Source organism: Phalacrocorax carbo, chromosome 1 (assembly GCF_963921805.1).
Source record: "Phalacrocorax carbo chromosome 1, bPhaCar2.1, whole genome shotgun sequence".
NCBI classification, from domain to species: domain Eukaryota; kingdom Metazoa; phylum Chordata; class Aves; order Suliformes; family Phalacrocoracidae; genus Phalacrocorax; species Phalacrocorax carbo.
Genome location: NC_087513.1, coordinates 7792854 through 7811083, shown reverse-complemented (window position 1 = coordinate 7811083; position 18230 = coordinate 7792854). Strand labels below are relative to the sequence as shown.

General features: G+C 49.2%; 1 protein-coding gene and 1 long non-coding RNA gene across 4 annotated transcripts in view; one reads left to right on the top strand and one right to left on the bottom strand.

The window, feature by feature from the left end:
- Positions 1-1467: 1467 nt before the first annotated feature.
- Positions 1468-9176, bottom strand: LOC135311946 (uncharacterized). Of its 3 annotated transcripts, XR_010371507.1 has the most exons (4): positions 9059-9176; positions 7388-7475; positions 5095-6957; positions 1468-4543 (listed from the first exon to the last, which is right to left on the bottom strand). It is a non-coding gene; the product is annotated as an uncharacterized LOC135311946 (long non-coding RNA). The 3 variants fall into 3 exon arrangements; XR_010371504.1 differs by having other exon boundaries at positions 5095-7475; XR_010371505.1 differs by lacking the exon at positions 9059-9176 and having other exon boundaries at positions 7388-7801.
- The window catches only part of CCDC3 (coiled-coil domain containing 3), a 45944-nt gene continuing 35568 nt past the window's right edge, over positions 7855-18230 (top strand). Inside the window, exons 1-2 of the mRNA XM_064442998.1 lie at positions 7855-8747; positions 9681-9855. Coding sequence (XP_064299068.1) covers positions 8341-8747; positions 9681-9855 — 582 coding nt within the window. The 5' untranslated portion in view covers positions 7855-8340. The remainder of the gene's footprint in view (positions 8748-9680; positions 9856-18230) is intronic.

Sequence of the window (18230 nt, the reverse complement as noted above, 5' to 3'; positions counted from 1 at the left end):
TGACCAGTGACTTCCTGCGCTGCCCCTTCTCTCCTGTCTTGATTCTTTTCTTGCCTTTCCTCCCAATTCTTCTGCCTTTCCCCCACTGTCTCTGGTTTTCTCTTGGGCTCTGCATCGCTGTGTCTGCCTTATCCCTCATGTTTCCTATTTCCTTCATCTGAGGGGCTTCATGGCGTGCAAGGGCATTTCTCACCTCTGTAGTAGTCTACAGTAATCTAGCCCTCAGTAATCTGTGCTGCCTTGTCCCCCTTTCCCACAAGTCTGCCCCTCCAGATGTGCACGCACATCTGTACAGAAGGTACACGTACTCCCAGATCCAGGAGGCTGGAGTGAAACCCAGCTCAGGGAACTGCCAGCTTCAGTGGGATTCTCCCCTCCAACTTCAGAGCTCCTTGGGTGTTGGATGAGACATGGATGGCAGGCAGTTGTATTCCTTACCACATCCCTGGCAAAAAGTCAGGTACCTCACAGATTAGTGCAGTTTGAAAGAAGAGAAATGTGCTGAAAATTAAGCGTATGTTGTCATACAATGGAAAGTATTTAAGTAAAAGTGCTTTAAATTGCATAAGTGTTTTATAAGAGAACTGTCATATACCATGAGACAACTTTACTGGAAAGAACATCTGTAATGAGAAACAAATCACACTGACCTTTGCTATAGGGCTAGAAAGCAAGTTTCTTTGGGATTGTGGAGACTCATTCGCCCTCCAGCAGTGGAAGAATTAAAATGTTATGTTTAACATGAATAGAAGAGGTTTAATCCCAAATCCTCATGTGAGAGCACTCTGTGTTCTCTTAAAAGTTCAGTAATTCCATAAGCAAGATGGACAGTTGGGTTATTTTAGGCTCAGCGAAAGCAGGGGAGGGACAGAAGGGACATCAAAGGGAATTAACTCAGCAGAGTAAGAACCCAGTTGTGAAAACTGAATGGCGTGTGAGTTCAATTGCATTGACTATACGTGGTGCCAAGGTCTCTCATTATAAGATGCCTTTCTCCCCTTTTCATTTTATCCAGGCAAACTGCAAGAAGAAAGGTTGGTCTGTGTGGGACTATACCAAGCCAGGGCCACGCCACGTCCTGGACACGCATGCCTGTTCCTGCTCAGTCAGCAATAGCATGAGAGTCATGATTCTCATTACCATATGGGCTCTACACAAGATCCTCTGAGGCCAGATGCTGGTTTCTGAGTGATGAAGGAGAGGAAAGCTGGTTCCTGCAGACTGGAAGGCTGCACAGGGCGAGATGTTGTCTCTGACAACCTGCCCCTGCTGGATCCACCTGCACATCATCTCTGCACTCGGCAAAGACAGAGCAGGCTTTGGTTTGGGAGAGTCTTGGCCCTTTTGAAAGGCAACCCTTCCCCAGCTCAGATTTGTCCTGCTGCTTTTCTGCTGGGGACACAGAGAGAAGTCAGCCTGGGCAATCTGGTACCATTTAGCAGCACTGTTTAGAAAAAAAACCAACATGTTAAATACGTTACCTCCAGCTGTGATTAAAAAAATCAAACAGATTCAATTCTTTGAAAACACAGGAGGGACAGGATACAAATCCAGAAGACTTGAGCTATTAAAGCAAAGGCAAAACATTTCACATCTCCATCTTTTTATTTCCAGACAAGATGCCAAAGCCCTACAACATCACTGCTGCATTAGAACTCAGACATGTACATCATCACTTTCTTCACCACTCCCCTGTGATCCTGTAGCTGAAGAGTCCCAGTGTGAGTGACTGGATGCAGGAGGGACGATTGCTCTGGACCAAAATCAGGCCAGAATTGCCTTCACTTGAATGAGCTAGGTTTGAAATGCAAACTTTGCTAATACAATTTTTCATCAGGAGTGACCAATGGAAATTGCTGCAGAGTTGTGAAATGCTGCCTAGCAGAATAATGGTGGTTCTTGGACGAAGGAGCAGAAAACCAAATAGGAGTGGTGGTGCTACCCTCTTCCTGCCTTTTTGGGAACCAGTCTCTACAACCCAATGTTCACCTCTGGTCTCTGCAGGAGAAAAGGATGTTGAAAATCTGAGGCAATCAAGCTACAATAATGACTGATAATCTGGTCATCCTGCCACTGAGTAAAAGAAACTGTATTCAGTTTATTTAAGGGAGTGTTTGATTAGTGGATTATAAATGCCAAAACTGGGTGAGGATTTCTAATAAGAGGGGGTTTTCTGGGCAGCGGACAACAGCACAACATGATCCCACGGCTGGAAGCTGAAGCTAGGCAAACCTAGAATGGGAAAAAGCACAAGATTTTAGCATTGGAATAACTCACCAAAGGATGATGTTGCTTCTCTGCCATCTCAGATTTTAAAGTGAGGGTTGGATGTCTTTCTTCTGCTTTCTTCTTTTAAATTCAGTTATGATCTTGACACAGGAGTTCCTGGGTGACATCTTCTAGCCAGTGTAGTCAGACTAGACTTTCCTAATGGTGTCCCTGCCTTTAAAACCTCTGATTTATAAGACGTGCATTTACCTGGACCAGGGTTCACCCCAGGAACAGGGGAATTAGACATCTTTATTATTCCTCCACAGCTGTGGGAATGATATTTTTAGATATTTTTCCCATCGCCAGTGGTGTCAGTGGTATGTGTTATGCAGATGTGTGTCTACTGGGAGCTACGCTCAGACAGCGCATTTCACATTGATTTATGAACACACTTCTGGGCACAGCAACTTCTGGCCTCCACTGACTTGGGCTGGAATCAGCTTGCACGTTGTTGCTATTCTTATTCTTGGATCTGCAGTCATGGCTCAAGAACCAGATCCTGTGGAAACGCAGAGCTGAAGAGGTCCTTGCCTCAGAGCTCATTTGTAAGAACCTGGCATGAAGCAAGGGATTGATGCGGGTAGCCAAGGGAGACCAGGGGAAAGGTGGGTGGGGAACGTGATCAGCAGTGATGGGCTAGAAAAACAGTGTGTAGCAACAGGTTGGGTGGACAATGGTGGGCAAAGGCTGGATCTGCCCAGAAGAAGATGCTGCAGGACTCAAAATGTGAGAGGAAAGAGCCTGCACAGCATCTTCATTGTGTAAATGATAGGAAAGGCCATGTCTGGGAGAAGCTGTGGAGGAAGTGTCTACACAACCTTGAGAATAAAGAGGAAAGTCTAGAGTGAGGATGACATCCAGGTTGTAAGCTCAAGTGATGGATAAGAGGGGGTGATAGTGCCAGTGATTGTAAAAGGGAGAAAGGGAAACTTGGAATGAGAGTAACAGTTCCTCTTCAGCCACAATGGGTCTGAGATGAGGGCCAGATGGCCCCAGATGTTAGAGAGCCAGGCTGAGATGGGGGTTTGGATAGGAGGACACAGGCTAACCAGACAGTGGTCCACGCCCAAAGAAAATAACATTTAAATTGGTGACATTTGTCAGAGATTAGGGCAGAGGGAGAGGAGAGCAAGTGGGCACAGTAAGGGCAGGATGGGGAAGCTGGACAGTGGGAAAGGGTAAAGGCCAAAGGGGCCAAGAAAGGGCAGAAAGATACAATGAAGGTGTAGGCAAAGATCTTCATTCACACCTGCTCTTTGGTCCTTCTACTCACTTTTCCATTAAAATTCTAAATGGTATTACAGAAAGTCTTTTTACTGCTGTGCATAAAGTGAATCTTTGCAAACTCTTTGAGACAGCAGTGTATTCCTGGCTGATCCTCAAAGACAGATCCTCTTTCTTCATGGTGTTGATTACTCTTCAAAAGAAAGATACATAAAGAACTACAGGGAACTTTGGCCAGGGAATATGTTGGATTGGGTTGTTTTTTTTTTTAATAGGAATCTCCCAGCCCAGACATTGGTGTAAAAATACTTAAATATGATGGACCAAATGTCAAACTATAAGAAGAATTACTCAGATTAGAGAAGTATGGAGAGAAGAAGGTAATGAAAACATCTCTTACTGTGGGGACACTAACACAGCCAAATATTCATCTTTGTAGGTTGCCCAGTTTTAAGAGGTGTGGGCAGGGGAAAAGAAATCTGGGTTTGATATTTTGTACCCTGGACTACAAAGGAATCATTGCAGATATATAAATGAAAGACAGCTGGGCTGAGGTTTCAGATCACCTACAACCATCAGAAAGGGAGCCAGACTCCAAGCACTGTGCTCTCTTGTTTGATACCTGGACCAACACTCAACGCTGTCAATACTTTAAAGGCAAAGAGAGAGACAGAGCAGAGCTATGTTTTATCAAAAGGCTTAAATCACCTGCCTCGCCACAGAAACAGCAAAGAAAATGACACAGCCCAGAGGGAGAAACCTTTGGTTCGAATATCTGTAAAGATGCGTGGAAGAAAAGGAAGGGCTCCTGCCTGAGAAAACACATGCCTGTCTCAAAGTCTACAAGACTATCTAAACGGAGGAAGTGAATGAATGACCGTGGCACATGCATGAGTGGCTGAAAGCACAGCCTCAGCGGTAATTGGCTCTATTGTTGCTCCTCTGATTAGGTGGTTTTGGCTATAGCACTCGTCAGAGCCACGCTCAGTTCACAGCACAAGAGTATTCATGCTGCACTGAAGAACGTCTCAGATCAGCCAGTGGATCCCTGCGGAGAAACAGCAAACACAGATCTGAAGGATGCGGTCTCCAGGGAGGGTTTCTAAATCCTTACATCATGTCACTAATTCCTTGTTTTCCAGAGCTGGAAGAGAAAGGACTCCTGGAATGGATTCAGATGCTCCTGCTACTTTTCACTACCTCAGAAAAGAAGGAAGAGAGAAGAAAATTGATGGTGCTTCTGTGGAGAGAAATTTAAGAGCAAAATCACATTAATCGCTGTGATCTGAATGTAGATGGTTCTAATTCTTTACTAAAATACTGATCTGGAAGTTGCTAATGAACTCAAACAGAAAATATCCCAAGTGACCAGTGTGTTGGGGTGGGAAGGAAAGGTTACACACTGATGACTCTCTGGAGAGCCTCCTGACGGGGGTCTCAGCTGGGGACGTCTCGCAGAGGGCATGGGAGAAGACGAGTCACCCTGAGCCCTTACAATAGCACTGGGCACAGCATCAGCAAACATAAATGAAAGAGAACAAGGAAATCAGGCACTTTCAAGTGAGAGCTATTATTATTTTTATGTGAAGACTTGCATACCTACTGCGTCTGCTCCAGAGTTATGGCCAAGACCTCCTTTCAGCTCATTCAGCTCTGAAGTCAGCTCCATGGACTCCCACTGTATCCTCAAAACACTGACACGACCACTCTGCAGGATGATAGAGAGATTCCAAAGAACATTAATTACTTGCTTCCACACGCCGGTAATCACCACCAAAAAGTGTGTTGGAGAGCATCACCCAGAGCCAGCATATGCCAGCAAATGCTGTTGTGTTTTCTGAGATGACTCACTGATTCAAACACTCTCGCCAAATAAGAGCAGTTTAATTTAGACCATTAATGGTAGCATTAAGGAAAGACACATCCATATTTTGCATGTGAGCTGCCTGTGTCCCTCCCTTTCTCACCCCATCCTCCTTCCCAGCTGCCACGTGGTGTCTAACTGAAATGTGAGGAATAGCAGAACAAATCACAGCTTAGATTAGATATTTCCACAGTGGTTTGAGGACAGTTGACCATTACTCCCTTGCAACACACAGTAAATAGAGATGAAGCTTAAATATGAGGCTCTTCTACCCAGAAGACACCAATCTCGTACGTATACACAGAAGAAACAGCAATTGCGTTTCACACAGGTTAAGAATTTGTTTCCCAGGAGAAAACCAACCAATCTATGGTTACAAACATCTCCTCAGCTTCGCAGGGCTCTATGTCCTCAGCAGCAGTGCTGGAGCAGTAACATACCTGTCGGTTGCTGCTCACACCTAACATGAGATTCACGTTGCTGAAGCCACCAGGCTCTGATGCCAGTTGTACCACTTGGAGAGACCATGGAAAGACATGAAGAGACTTCTCTCTTTGCTGTGCGGGTGCCAGAGCAGCGGCACAGACTGCCCAGAGAGGCTGTGGAGTCCCTTCCCTGGAGACATTCAAACCCTGCCTGGACACGTTCCTGTGCCCCTGTTCTGGGTGTGCCTGCTCAAGGAGGGGGGTTGGACAAGAGGGTCTCCAGAGGTCCCTTCCAACCCCTGCCGTTCTGTCATTCTGTGAGACCACCTTGGATGGGCTGAATGTCCCTCCCATCACTTGCAGCACCTCTGTTCTTCTTCACATGACCCCCATATCTTTGCCTATGTCCTGAAGCACTGTTTCTCAACAGAAGCCTATGAGGTTCGTACCAAGGCCTCCATACATGGATTCCACAAAATGCCTCCAGAACTGCCCCAGCCTTGTCTGAAGTCAACAACAGCCTCACTTCTTTGTTTTCCTCCTTAGTTCTTACTTTTATATGTAAAAACTACTGAATGAGGCTCTGAAACCTTCTCTACTGCAGTTTAGTCCCTTCAGTTTCCAAATCAAAAGCAGATTTTCCTGATGGCTAACATTAAAAAAAATTGAGCTTGTTGGTCTGTTGGGATTTCCTGATTTCCTGACGATATTTTCTTAAAAAAAAAAAAAAAAATCTTTTCAGGAATGTCCTTTAAGCTTTTTTCCCTGAAAGTTGTGAAGCAATTTGTTGATCTTCAAGAAACAGATTCTAATCAAAGTCTGTTTCTGTTTTAGCAAGAACCAACTTTGCTGTTCTTGTGTAAAGCTATGCTGAAATACATTGTGGGACCATGTCATCATGAAATATGAATATTACCTTTGTTAAAGTCTTCAGCCCATTTTCTGCACACAGCTGAGTCTGATGAAACTATTCCAGAGGGAGACACTTGTCACAGAATAAGTCTTGTCTCACTGTCATGAACTTGGCTCAACATTATTTAACTGATGATTCATTATTTTGCACAGTATTTTGAACTGCAGTCATGCATGAGGACCCCCCTATACCGGGCACAGCACAAACATGGAACAAAAAGGCACCTTCTGCTTCCAAGAGCTCCGAGTCCTTGTAGACGACTGGAGAGACAGATGGAGACGGACAGACATACAGACAGGCAGAGGATGAGATTAAAGGAAGCAGCCGGGACATGCTGTCAAACTTTTAGTGACCATCACAGCTAGGGAGGCATTTAAGTAGGACCATGTCTCCATGATTCTTACAAAAGTTTTTAAGGGTCCCATGCCCATTCCTGACTCCATTATCCCCAGTGAGATCGGATGTGGGAAAAAGAGAATACTGAAATGGAAAGAGGCTATTTCAGGCTGTGAGTGGTGCGGGGCCCCCGGAGATCCTCGGGAGAAGCTCCACAGCAGTTCATATGTGGGGAGAGGGTCAGTCTCTGAGCCATCTGCCAAAAAGCTGGGGAAGCCCGAAGCTGCCTCAGCCAGCTCCAGGAGGAAACGGTGGGAAGCAAAAATACATTGAGAGCTGGCTTTGTATTTTTACCTTGCTCACCAGATGCATTTTGAAAAACGGTTGCACGCTGCTAGGAAGAGCTGCTCTCCTCCACTTGCAAGTTTTTCTCCATCTTCATCTGAAGTGGGAGAAGTGGGTGACCAGGGTTGCAAGCTTTCCCTCCCTACACATCTTCGGTTTCCCAGGCTTTTCTTTCCCAGCAGGAGCTGTGCACAGTCCCCTGCTCCACTGGGACCCTCACACTTCCAGCACCCTGTGAGCCACCCCTTCACCCCTCAAAGCCCTGGGTGCCGCCAGTGCCCACCCCAGGGCCAGGGGACGCCTGGCAGCAGCTGCCCCCAGCCCCCGGGCGTGCCTGCCCTTCGCATCCCTGCTCTGTTACATCTTGCCTCTTCGCGGTGTCTGTCCCGTCCACCTCTTCCCTTTGCATTCCTCCTCTTTGCGACTCTGCCTTTGCATCCCTCCCCTTCGTATCCCTCCCTTTTCACCTCCCCCTTTGCACCTCTCTCTTTTACATCCCTCCCCTTTGCCTCTCTGCCCCCTTCGCATCTCTGCCTTTTCCCATCCCTCCCCTTTGCATCTCTGCTCCTCGCATCTCTGCCCCTGTGCACCCCCTGCCCCTCTGCCCCTCGACCCTTTGCATCTTCGCCCCTTCGCACCCCTGCCTGCTGGGATCTCAACCCTTTGGGTATCTGGCACCCTCCGCTCGCCCCCCCTCCCCTCCCCTTTGCACCCCCGCCCTTTCGCTTCCCTGCCCCTTCGCATCTCCGCCTGCCTGCCTCCCTGCCTCCTCCACCCCGGCCCTCCTGCACCTCTCCCCCAGCGCCCCCGTCCCCCGCAGCCTCCGGGGCAGCCCGCAGCGCCTCCGGCCCGTCCCGCGTGCGTGTGCCCCCCCCCCCGCTCCCCGCCGCCTTCAGCTCCCCCCAGGGTCCCCCTGCCCTGCCCGCCCGCCCGCCCCCGGCCCGGCCGCGGAGCCGCCCGCGATGCCGCCCCCGCCGCGGCTGCTGCCGCTGCTGGTGCTGGGGCTGGGGCTGGGGGCGCGGGCGGGCGGCGGGGGGGGCTGCCAGCTGCCGGCCGAGTGGCGCCCGCTCAGCGAGGGCTGCCGCGCCGAGCTGGCGGCGATCATCGTCTACGCTCGGGTGCTGGCGCTGCACCCCGACACCTACGGCGCCTACAACTACCTGCCCTGGCAGAGGGGCCCCCCCGGCGGCCCCCAGCAGGGAGCGGGGGGGCTCTTTTATTCGGCCGAGATCGAGCTGCTGTGCGACCAGGCGTGGGGCAGCATGCTGGAGGTGCCCGCCGGCTCCCGCCTCAACCTCACCGGCCTCGGCTACTTCTCCTGCCACTCGCATACCGTCATGCAGGGCTACGCTTATTTCTTCTTCCTCCGGTGAGTCCCGGGGTGGGGGGGTCGGTGTCCCGGCTCCGGGGCACCCCCGCGGGCGGGGGGATGCGCCCCGCTCCGTCCCCGCAGCGCCTCCTCCCTCGCGCGTCCCCGCATGGTTTCATGGGGGGGGGGGGGGAAACCCCCACCCCGAACCCATAATATTCCAGCATTGCGGGGAGCAGATGTCCGGGGAGCCGCTGCTGAGCAGCTCCTGGGTGCTGCTGCTTTTGTCTTTACGGTGGGACGGTGACGGCGCTGGAGAGGGGCCAGCGAAGTTTGGCATGGGAGTTAAAAACCCATCCCCAAATACTCACCCTTCAGCGTTCTCTCGGCTCTCCCGAGTCCCAACCAAATCCTGACTTTGGGGTCACTGAAAGAATAAGAAAATAAACCACAGTGCGGGAGCAGAGCCATTGCCGTGACCTTTCAGTCCAAGAGAATTTGCAAAACACTAGCCAGTGGCTTGTTTTGAAATACTTGGTGTATTCTTACACTGGGCGCGTAGCAAAACACGGTTTGATGCAGTCTAGTGCTTAGCCTGTAGCAAGATCTTTAAACATGTCTTACACAAGTTATTTATTGACTGTTTGAAGGAGTACTTAAACTCCAGGATCAAGGGCAAAGCGATGCAAATTCAGGAGGAACCGTGGGCCAAAATACAGATCTGCCTCATTCATGGGGGTTCATTGATGTCTGCAGGGTGGTACGAGCCTGTTAGGTCCTCACTGCTGCTGCCTGGTCCAGTCCTCCACAGTGCAAATTGCCATCTTGGCAACTAAATGCCAGGAGATCTGCGTGCCACGTGCCGGCTAAAAGTCTGCCTGTGTGGCTTTGGTGGTGCTTGTTGAGCCAGGGTGAAGTACGACGGGTGATTTCTGCGTGAGAGAAAGCGCCATTCAGCCTCACGGCTGGCTGCCCGTGCAATTTGTGTTTCAGAATGGATGAGAACTACATCCTCCTGCCCCACGGAGTCAACTTCCAGGAGGCGATTTTCCCGGACACCCAGGAAAACAGAAGAATGTTTGCCAGCCTTTTCCAGTTTTCTAACTGCTCGCAGGCGCAGCACGTGTTGAGCTTCTCCAGTGACTGGGAGATTCAAGAGGACAACCGGGTAAGGGGTTTATTCGCTCTCCAGTGCTTGTTTTCTAAGTGGGCACAGGCATTCCCGGGTCAGCTGCAAACATATGTATATAAATGCAGAGCAGCAAGTCCCTGATTTTCCGGGTCCTTTGGTGGTATCGGTGGCAAAATAACACACTGGTGGGGTGATGTTAAACTCTCTTTTTCAAAGCTGACCTTGGTTTTAGCTCTGCAGCTTCCCGTGGACCTGAGCAAAGCTTAGTATCAACCGGTTCGTGAGCAATAGGTTGGAAACCAGTATTGCTTGCGATCCTGCCCTACTCCGCTCAGGCTGTTCCTGGGTTTGCTGTCTCTAGACCCCATACTTTAACTTCATCTGAAATGTCCAGGAGCAGAGCTTTGCTTTTTTACTTCTGTGTTCATCTCATGTAGCAAGAGCTGTGCCTGGACCATGACAGACTTTAAGAGATTATTCTTGCCTAACTCCCACAACAGTGTGAACATCTACTTCTGAACTAATCACCCTAAGCTGTCTTTGTAGCAGCTGGGGAAAAATAGACTCTTGAGGGTACAGTTCATCTGAGTGATGAGGGCATGGTTCATCTGAGCGACACCAGCACCTACTTCTGAACAAGGTGAATGAAATGCCTCTTTCTCCTCTCAAGGGAGGCCACAGCAAGCAGTCCACCCTCTAGGCAATCCTCCCTTAAGAAAACACATATTTAGGATGGACAGTCCAACGACGCCTGTTGTTAGTGGCTTCTGAGCCCCTTTATGGGGCTGTAGCCCGTGTAATAAATGCAGGATTTTAATAAATACTTCCTTGGCAGAGAGGAGCAACCTGCAGTTATGGGTGTGCATATTCTGGATGTGCATATACATTTGCATAAGTGGAACTTGGAGAGCTGTTTTAGTGCCAAACCTTGTTTTATGAGGCTAGTGGTTTCCACTGGTAGCTGAGAACATTTTAAACATCTCTTTAGGTCAGGATGGACAGGACATGTGTCATCGCTTGCTTCTTCTGTGGATTCATCCGAGGCACAATATTTATGTACAGCAGCAGATGCACTACTGGCTTGTTTGGGAGATGGATGGAGGGAGCTCGGTAGCCGGCTGAGCCCTTTCCCTTCACCAGCTGGCCGACTGCCAGCGTACAAAGTTTGAGCTGCTGCGTGGCCGCCTGGCCAGTGACACAGCCCCGCTCCTTGGGATGCCCTGTGAGCAAGTGTTTTCCCACTGCTGATATTTTGGGGATGGAGCACGGAATGGTGATGTTCAAATACGTATTTGAGGATAGCAGCAGGAATTGATATCTAAGAGAAAATTAATTATCTTACAACTAGACTGCAGAGCCGTAACCCTGGCTGGGCAAGAACAAGGAGGTGTAGAGCCCCAGTCCCAGCCCTGCCTCCTCCCTGCCAGCCTGCAGGCTCCCCAGTGCCCCAAGCAACGTATTTGGCAAACAAAGGCATTGCCTCTGCCAAATAACAGATTTTACTCCGGGGGAGCAAGGTGGCATTGGGGGACCACCAGATCCAACCCCTGGTGTCTGCTTGTGATGCCTCTGCACTGTTTATTTAGCTGAGCTGAGCTAAATATAGGGGATCTTGATGGGTTGGTGCTCGTTTATGCCAGCAGTGAATCTCGCCGGTTAGCTCTAATGGAAATCACAGGGCAGAAACCTGCAGAGTAAGTTGGGGCAACCAAAAGCATATGTATCAGAAGTGCATTTCAGCTGTTGCACTCTTTGACCCCATGCAGCTGTGAGCAGATTAAGGGGGGATTAAAGCTGCTGGTCACACAGACCAGGGCTGGGGACTTTACATACTTCAACACCCACCCGTCGAGTGAATAAATTCAGTGCAACTGACGGACACTTTGTCTCCCCTTCATAATGAAAAGTAAAAGCTTCCTCTGCACCAGTTAAAAATAGTTTGGGCTGACTGTGCTCCCATTCAGCTCCTGCATCTGTGTTTGCCCAGCCGAGCACCGGCTCCTGGCGCCTGCGTGCCCCAGCCTGGGAAGAGGATGGTGTTTCTGGCTGCCATGGTATTAGGAATTTGTTCCCCAGCTCTTCCCAATGTATGTGCCCATGTCCAGGGTGAAGCTTTTTTCAGTGTTTTGCTCCTCTCTTTGCCTTGTCACATCCGATGGTGACTTTCCCAATTGCCACTCCACTGTGCCTGTTCACATCCCATCCCAGTGCGAACAGTTTGCTTTTCCAGATGTGGTCGGTTGAGCTGTCTCATGCTGGCTCCTGAGCTGAAACCTGTGGCGTGTGCTGCTTTTGTGGCACAGAAAGTGAGCATTGCTCGGAGCATTATTCTTGAAGCTTTTTGGAGAAGCGGCTCTTAGGGAGCCTGGTGACATCTGCAACACTGTAAAGCTGTAAACAATCTAGGCAGAGAGGAAGGGGTCTTCTGATAAGGCTTACACTGCAGTGAGGAGTCAGGGGTCTCACTAGCTGCTGCGTACTGACATAAATTGATAGCTAAAATCCATCATGGGTGCTTTGTGCAGCCAGAGGGAGGAGATGGAGACGCTGAGATCCTCAGAGCAGAAGGCAGCTGAGGTGAGGGTCTGGTGCCAGGAGGTAGTAGCTAAAGTTCTGCCTCCCGGTCTTGGGACAGCTGTGTGCAGTGGCATCTTAAAAAGTGGCTCTGTCAAAAAGCCATGTGCCCAAGTAGGTTCGGAATAAAGGAGTTATGAAATCTCCTGTTTACAGCTGGATCCCATACTCCAAAAAACTTTTGGAATCCCTGTATTTGTTTATAGACCTGTGCCCTACTCCTGATCTGTTTCTGGGTTGGACATTTTAAGAGAGAATTTGGCGCTGGAAGCATGTGCAGTTGCAATTAATAATTCATGTTTGTAGCTCTGGAGTGCTCAGCCAGAAGATGAGAGTCTCGTGATGGGTGAACGTCTTTTGCCTCATGTAGTGCTGCTCCCAGCGAGAGATCCCTTCTGGGGGGTGTGCCTGAGCCAGCCACGGAGAGGGGGACCCAAAGGTGACCGCTGACATGCCGTCCTACTCATCCTCTTCCCTCTGCCATGCTTCTTTCATACAGGCAGCCTCGTCTGGGCTGTCCCATGGGGTGAAACAAGGAAAAGCCTCATGGCTCCTTCTCTTCCACCAGCAAACGTCTGATTATGCAAAGGAGAGAAAAGAGATGTGCAGGAACTTCTCAATGCACTGGAGTGCACAACCTGCCTTTTCTATCACAGGAAAACCCTTTTAATTTTTGGAAAGCCCCATGGTGCATGGTGAAAGGAGGCCAGACCCAAGGCGCATCGTGTTGGGGATAATATATTCCTCATACTGGGTCTGCTGCTGTTGCTGGAAGCTAATTCCAGCTGTGTTTTTAAGCCCCTTGCCATCTGGGCTGAGGGCCAGACACTGCTTTCCATAGTTTTCCAATAACCCCACAGTCTCATAAATTCACTCAGGTGCTTGTTCTGGCCACTCTGGAGAGCAACGGTAGCTCCGGCTGGTGTTTCTTTAGGCACTTGCATTTCAGCTTCCAGGTTTGCAGAGGCAGGAATTAATTGGGCTCTACCCTGACATTTAACACAGCCCCTTAGTGATGTTTGCAGATCTCCTGCTTTCCTCCAGCTCTCTGTGGTTTCTGCAAGGTTGTTGCTAAAATTCTGCATTCCCACCAGGCTTGGGGTTGGAGCTGGGTTTATAACGAGTGGCTGCAACTTCTCGCAGAGGGAGGGCTTCCTTCTTGCAGCACATTGCAGGTAGCTGGGTCCCAGGCTTGACGCAGCCCCAGAGCTGATGTTGGTGCAGATAATAACACAGCAACACTCCTTTTTCCATTTCAGAGTTACAGGTTTAGTCGATTCTTCCCACCCTCCGCCCCTAGGAGAAATGCAGTATTCACCTATCCAGGGAATCTTGCAGTCAGAGCAGTTTCTTTTAATAAGGCGCTTTTATTAAAGAAAGGAACAATTAAGAAGTAATAAAAACCTAATTAAAATTCTTAAAAGCTCCATGGTTTTGCCCAAGTCTCATGTTGACCCCCTGAGGGAAGACCCGCAGACGTATCAAAGAGTTTGTGAAGCCTGACAGCCTCCTACAGGCATGCCAGGCTGGCCTGCTCCGGCTGGCGTGCAACCTCCGTGTCACCCCCGCCTCGGGAAACCACCCCAGACACCTCTTTACCTTTACCCCTGCTTCCCTCAGTGCCCCTAAAATTGCTCACAAACCCCTGCGTGCGCTCAGTTCTTCTCCAGTGCAGCTGGTGTTTCACTACTGACAGGTTTAGGGAGCAGCCTTGCAACCTTTTCTTGCTCTAAAGGACTCTGAGGGTTCAGACTGTTTTTGGGAGATGGGGATGAGCATTTGGCAGTGCAGCCAGCGCCCTCCTCCAGGGGTGGAGAGGGGGAACGGGAGAATCCTGAGGGCCTGGAGAGCATCTGTATATGCCAATGCCTCTTTCTCACGACAAATTTTTCTTACAGCTAAGTGCTAAATTATACTTTTCTACACTGGGGGGGTTGAATTCTGCTTGCTCAAGCTGGGAGGTGGGAATTGTCGCTGCAGTTTCCCCCCTCAACCAGTGCCTGCTGCTAAGCCTGGGGGTGATGCAGTGGGTTGGGATTGAAATCTTGCTCCCCTGCAGAGTTTTACCATTTTAGTGCAAATCTAGAGCCTGTCATTTCTCCTGACTTGGCGTTCTGCAGGGCGGTGCGATCTTGTAAATAAAACCTCGTTGCTTTGTCTGCACACGAGAGATTACACCGAAGTGGCTCGAGGTCTGATGATAATAAGGTCTATAGAAGTGTCTAACACCGCTTGTTGTTATTTAATATTCAGAGGGGTTTTAACTCCTGGTTTTGTCAACAGGTTGTTAGGGAAACATGGTCTTTTGGCCTCCGTTCCAGCTTGCTGTGAGCTGCAGAGGTGCTCACGATCTGAGGCCGTGCAGTGCTTCTTTTACAGGGCACCTTCTTCCTCTTTCTTCATGTGGAAGAGCTGCAAAATGAGCCCGTGTGCATCATAACGAAGGAATTAACAGCAGCGTGTCAAAATGATCATGAGCAACTCTGAGAGCACCAGCACTGTGATAAAACCCACGGAAATTAAGGAGCCCAGTAACTTCAGTTAAGCTTGGCGAGATTGCAGGGGGAGATTATATCTTTTATCAAGCCTCTCTTCCTCTCTCTGCATTGCCTCTCCTCCTCTCAAACACCAGAGCACAGCCATGATGTTACTTCAATTGATTTAAATGAACCAACTTGCGTTCTGAGAGACCTCCAGAGATTTATCTGGGTGATAATGAACATTTTATGAGAGTAGTCAGTGCCCCAGATGAAAAGTAAGGTAATTAGTGGGTTAGCAGGGCAGTGTACAAGTATCTGCTTAGCATCTTTGGGCCTGGGTCCTCTTCTCCAGTGGCATTTTGGCTGCTGTAACAACCTGATGACCTGATTAGGACACCTGCAAGGATTTGGAGCAGCTGAAAAGGGAACCACATAAGAAAAGCAATGTAATTGCAAAAATGGCCTTGCCTTTATTATGCAAAGTAAAAATTAAATTAAATGGCATTCTTCCTCTGCGGAAGTACAGGAAATAGTTTCAGAGCTATTTGTATTTTAGCAATGACTGTGTGCATAAACTGGGAGCCGCTGGGTCAGATCATTCCCTGAATCCATCTGTGGGCAGCAGCACATTTGCTCAGCAATGGCCCCAGCCTGTCTCTTCCCTGATACTCTCAACTGGGCGGATGGTAGCGGGTCTCATTCAGCAACACTTCACGGCACCACGAGGGCTTAAATCACAGAGAAATAGCTGCTTACTCAAAAGCTTTTTGGGCTACCAGAGAAGGGCTTGCTCACAGGACGTTTGCCGTGGGGGCTTGCTTTGATCCCTCTCCACAGGCAATGTGCCTCCAGAGAAGGGAAAAGAAGAAGGAAAGTCGGGTAAGCCCCATAATTTTTCTGACTGCCCTGGTTTTGAGTCTGGACAGTGATTAAACAGTATCATGGCGGGATACCTGCTGGAGAGATGCCTGTGGCATCTCTGGAGAGAGCCTGAGCTGCCTTGGACGCAGGGACCAGAGCTCTTACTGCTGTGGAAGGCTGAGAATGGAGGCCCATCAGAAGGATGAGATGGACATCAGTGATGCTGAAGGTGGCTCTGCAACATGAATCATGCAAAGCCTGGCCACTAGAAGAAATAGGTGATAACTGTAATGGATTTCAGCTGAAATTTTGTCCACGCTGTCTGCCGAGACAAAATGAAAAGGCAGTTTGTTTTTTCTCTTTTAAAAGTTATGCGCTTCTCTTGAGGAGTTCCCTCTTTGCTCCGAGTGCTGGGAGAGGAATAGCAGGACTGGAAGATGCCAGTTGGGGAGTCCAGAGACAACACTTTTAGAGGAAGGACTGGTCTGGAAATGAGCAGGCAGCAGCCTGGCTTGGTTAAGGTAGTTTTCTTTAATTCCCATGTACCAGCCTTTTGTGTTTGCTTGTGGCATGAGCCAAATAAAGGATCCTCCCTCTCTGGTGCCAAGACACTAGGGAAATAGAAAATATTCTCAGTTCAAAACACTGCTATATGGCAAAGGCAGGGCAAAAAGACCTTGAAATAGCTCAAAGTAAGGTCCAACATCTAGAGGTTTGAAAATCTTGTTTTACATTCTGTTTCTTGCCCTGCCATTTGTTCGAAGAGTTGTTGCTCCATTAGCTTAATAGTATGACAGAAAGCGTACATCGCTTCTGGGCTGTTTTAATAGTGATTTACAGCGCTTTTGTTTCCCTCACAGTAACCCACCCAGAGCATACCCCCTGCCTGCGATCTGTGTTTAATTTGAATACATGTAAGCAATATTAAATGAAATGGAGAACGGCTGACAAGTGTCTGGGGTGAGGGGAGACCACGAGACACATGATACATTTGGGTAACATCCCTGAGAGTCTTTTGGCACAGAAATGGCGTTGTCTCATTTCCAAATCTTCCCACCCAGGCTGTGGTAGGGGACTCTTAAAGGTCTGATTGGCATCTCCCTATCAGTTTTCTGTCTTCCCACATGCACACAGGCTGCTAAAATACAGAATAAAAGATCATAGAGAAGTTCAAAATAGTCTTATCCATGGGATGTTTCCATTGCATATGGCCTTTCTTATATTTATAGCACACAGTGTTCTGAGTACTTCCCAGGAGGGAAATGGGGAAATTTCTCCATTTTTAGGTTGTCTCTTAGAGGCACCTCATTTCTGTATCAGGAGGCAGGTTGGCTGACTGCCATATACAATGCTGGAGGGTTGACCTGAGGTTTCACGGGGGCCTTGAATTTAATGTCAATTGTGAACAGTCTGAATTTGGTGTTGAATAAGGAGTTTTTCTCCACCCACCTGAATTGCCCCCACTGGCAGCCTTGACCAGTGGGGAGCTGCCAAGGTGAGACCCCCAGTTTGCGCCCTCCTGGTATGAACACAGGTGCAGGACGAGGTGGGGGGAGTCCCAGATTAGTGTCCCAGCTCCTGCAGAATGAGTCTGGACCAACTTGCTCCAGATTACTCCAGAGCACAGCTCTCTCTGACTATATCTGAGGCACATCCAAGTAAATGATATCCTTAAAAATATCTGGTTTCCAGCCTGCTAAGCAAGGAAGTGCCTAGACAGCCTTGGGTATGTGTGTGTATGTACATTGCTGCCTCTTCCAAAGGGCGAAAAGGCAATCCTTCCAGGAATTGGCAATGAACAAAGACCCTCATGGCTCCAGGCTGCTTTTAATTATCCAGAGCCTCATTTTAAAGTAGTTCTGCCAAATGCACTAAATTGTTACGGATTTCATGGCATGAGGCTATCCGCTGCTGTGCATGAACTTGGTGGTGAGCAGGCATCTGACCGTGGCCTCAGGACACCTTTTTGTCTCTCCACTGGCTTCCTCCATTGCCACAGGGGTGGCAAACTGCTGGTGGCCACAGAGGCGTTTGGTGGTTGTGGGCTGAGCTCTGCACGCTGAAAGACACAAAGATGGGGCTGAAGGGACCCTGTTGTCCCTTCTGTGTTTCAGATCCAGGGCTTCCTGGAGGGGCGCTGTACCCTTGGGGTTTCCAGCCCAGAGGTGGTTGAAAGAGCTGTGGTGGTGGTGCTAGGCATGAGTCCTGCCACAGTGCTTGCTTAGCTGGGCAGAGATTTTTTTGCAAGCCCCCACCTTCTGATGCTTAGCCAAGGGCTGAAACAATGTGCTTCCCAGTCATGTTAGAAAGATGCAGCTACCTGGCCAGGGCTAACTCCACAGTGTGCAGCACAGGTAGGATGTTTCTGCTGTTGTCTCAGGGTAGGTAGAAGAGACGGGACTTCCACCAAGCTGTTCACATGCCCTCTGTGTTGGCACAGAAGTGGCCGGGGAGATACCTCCCTCTGGGGAGGGCAACAGAAAGTTAGTGTGGGAA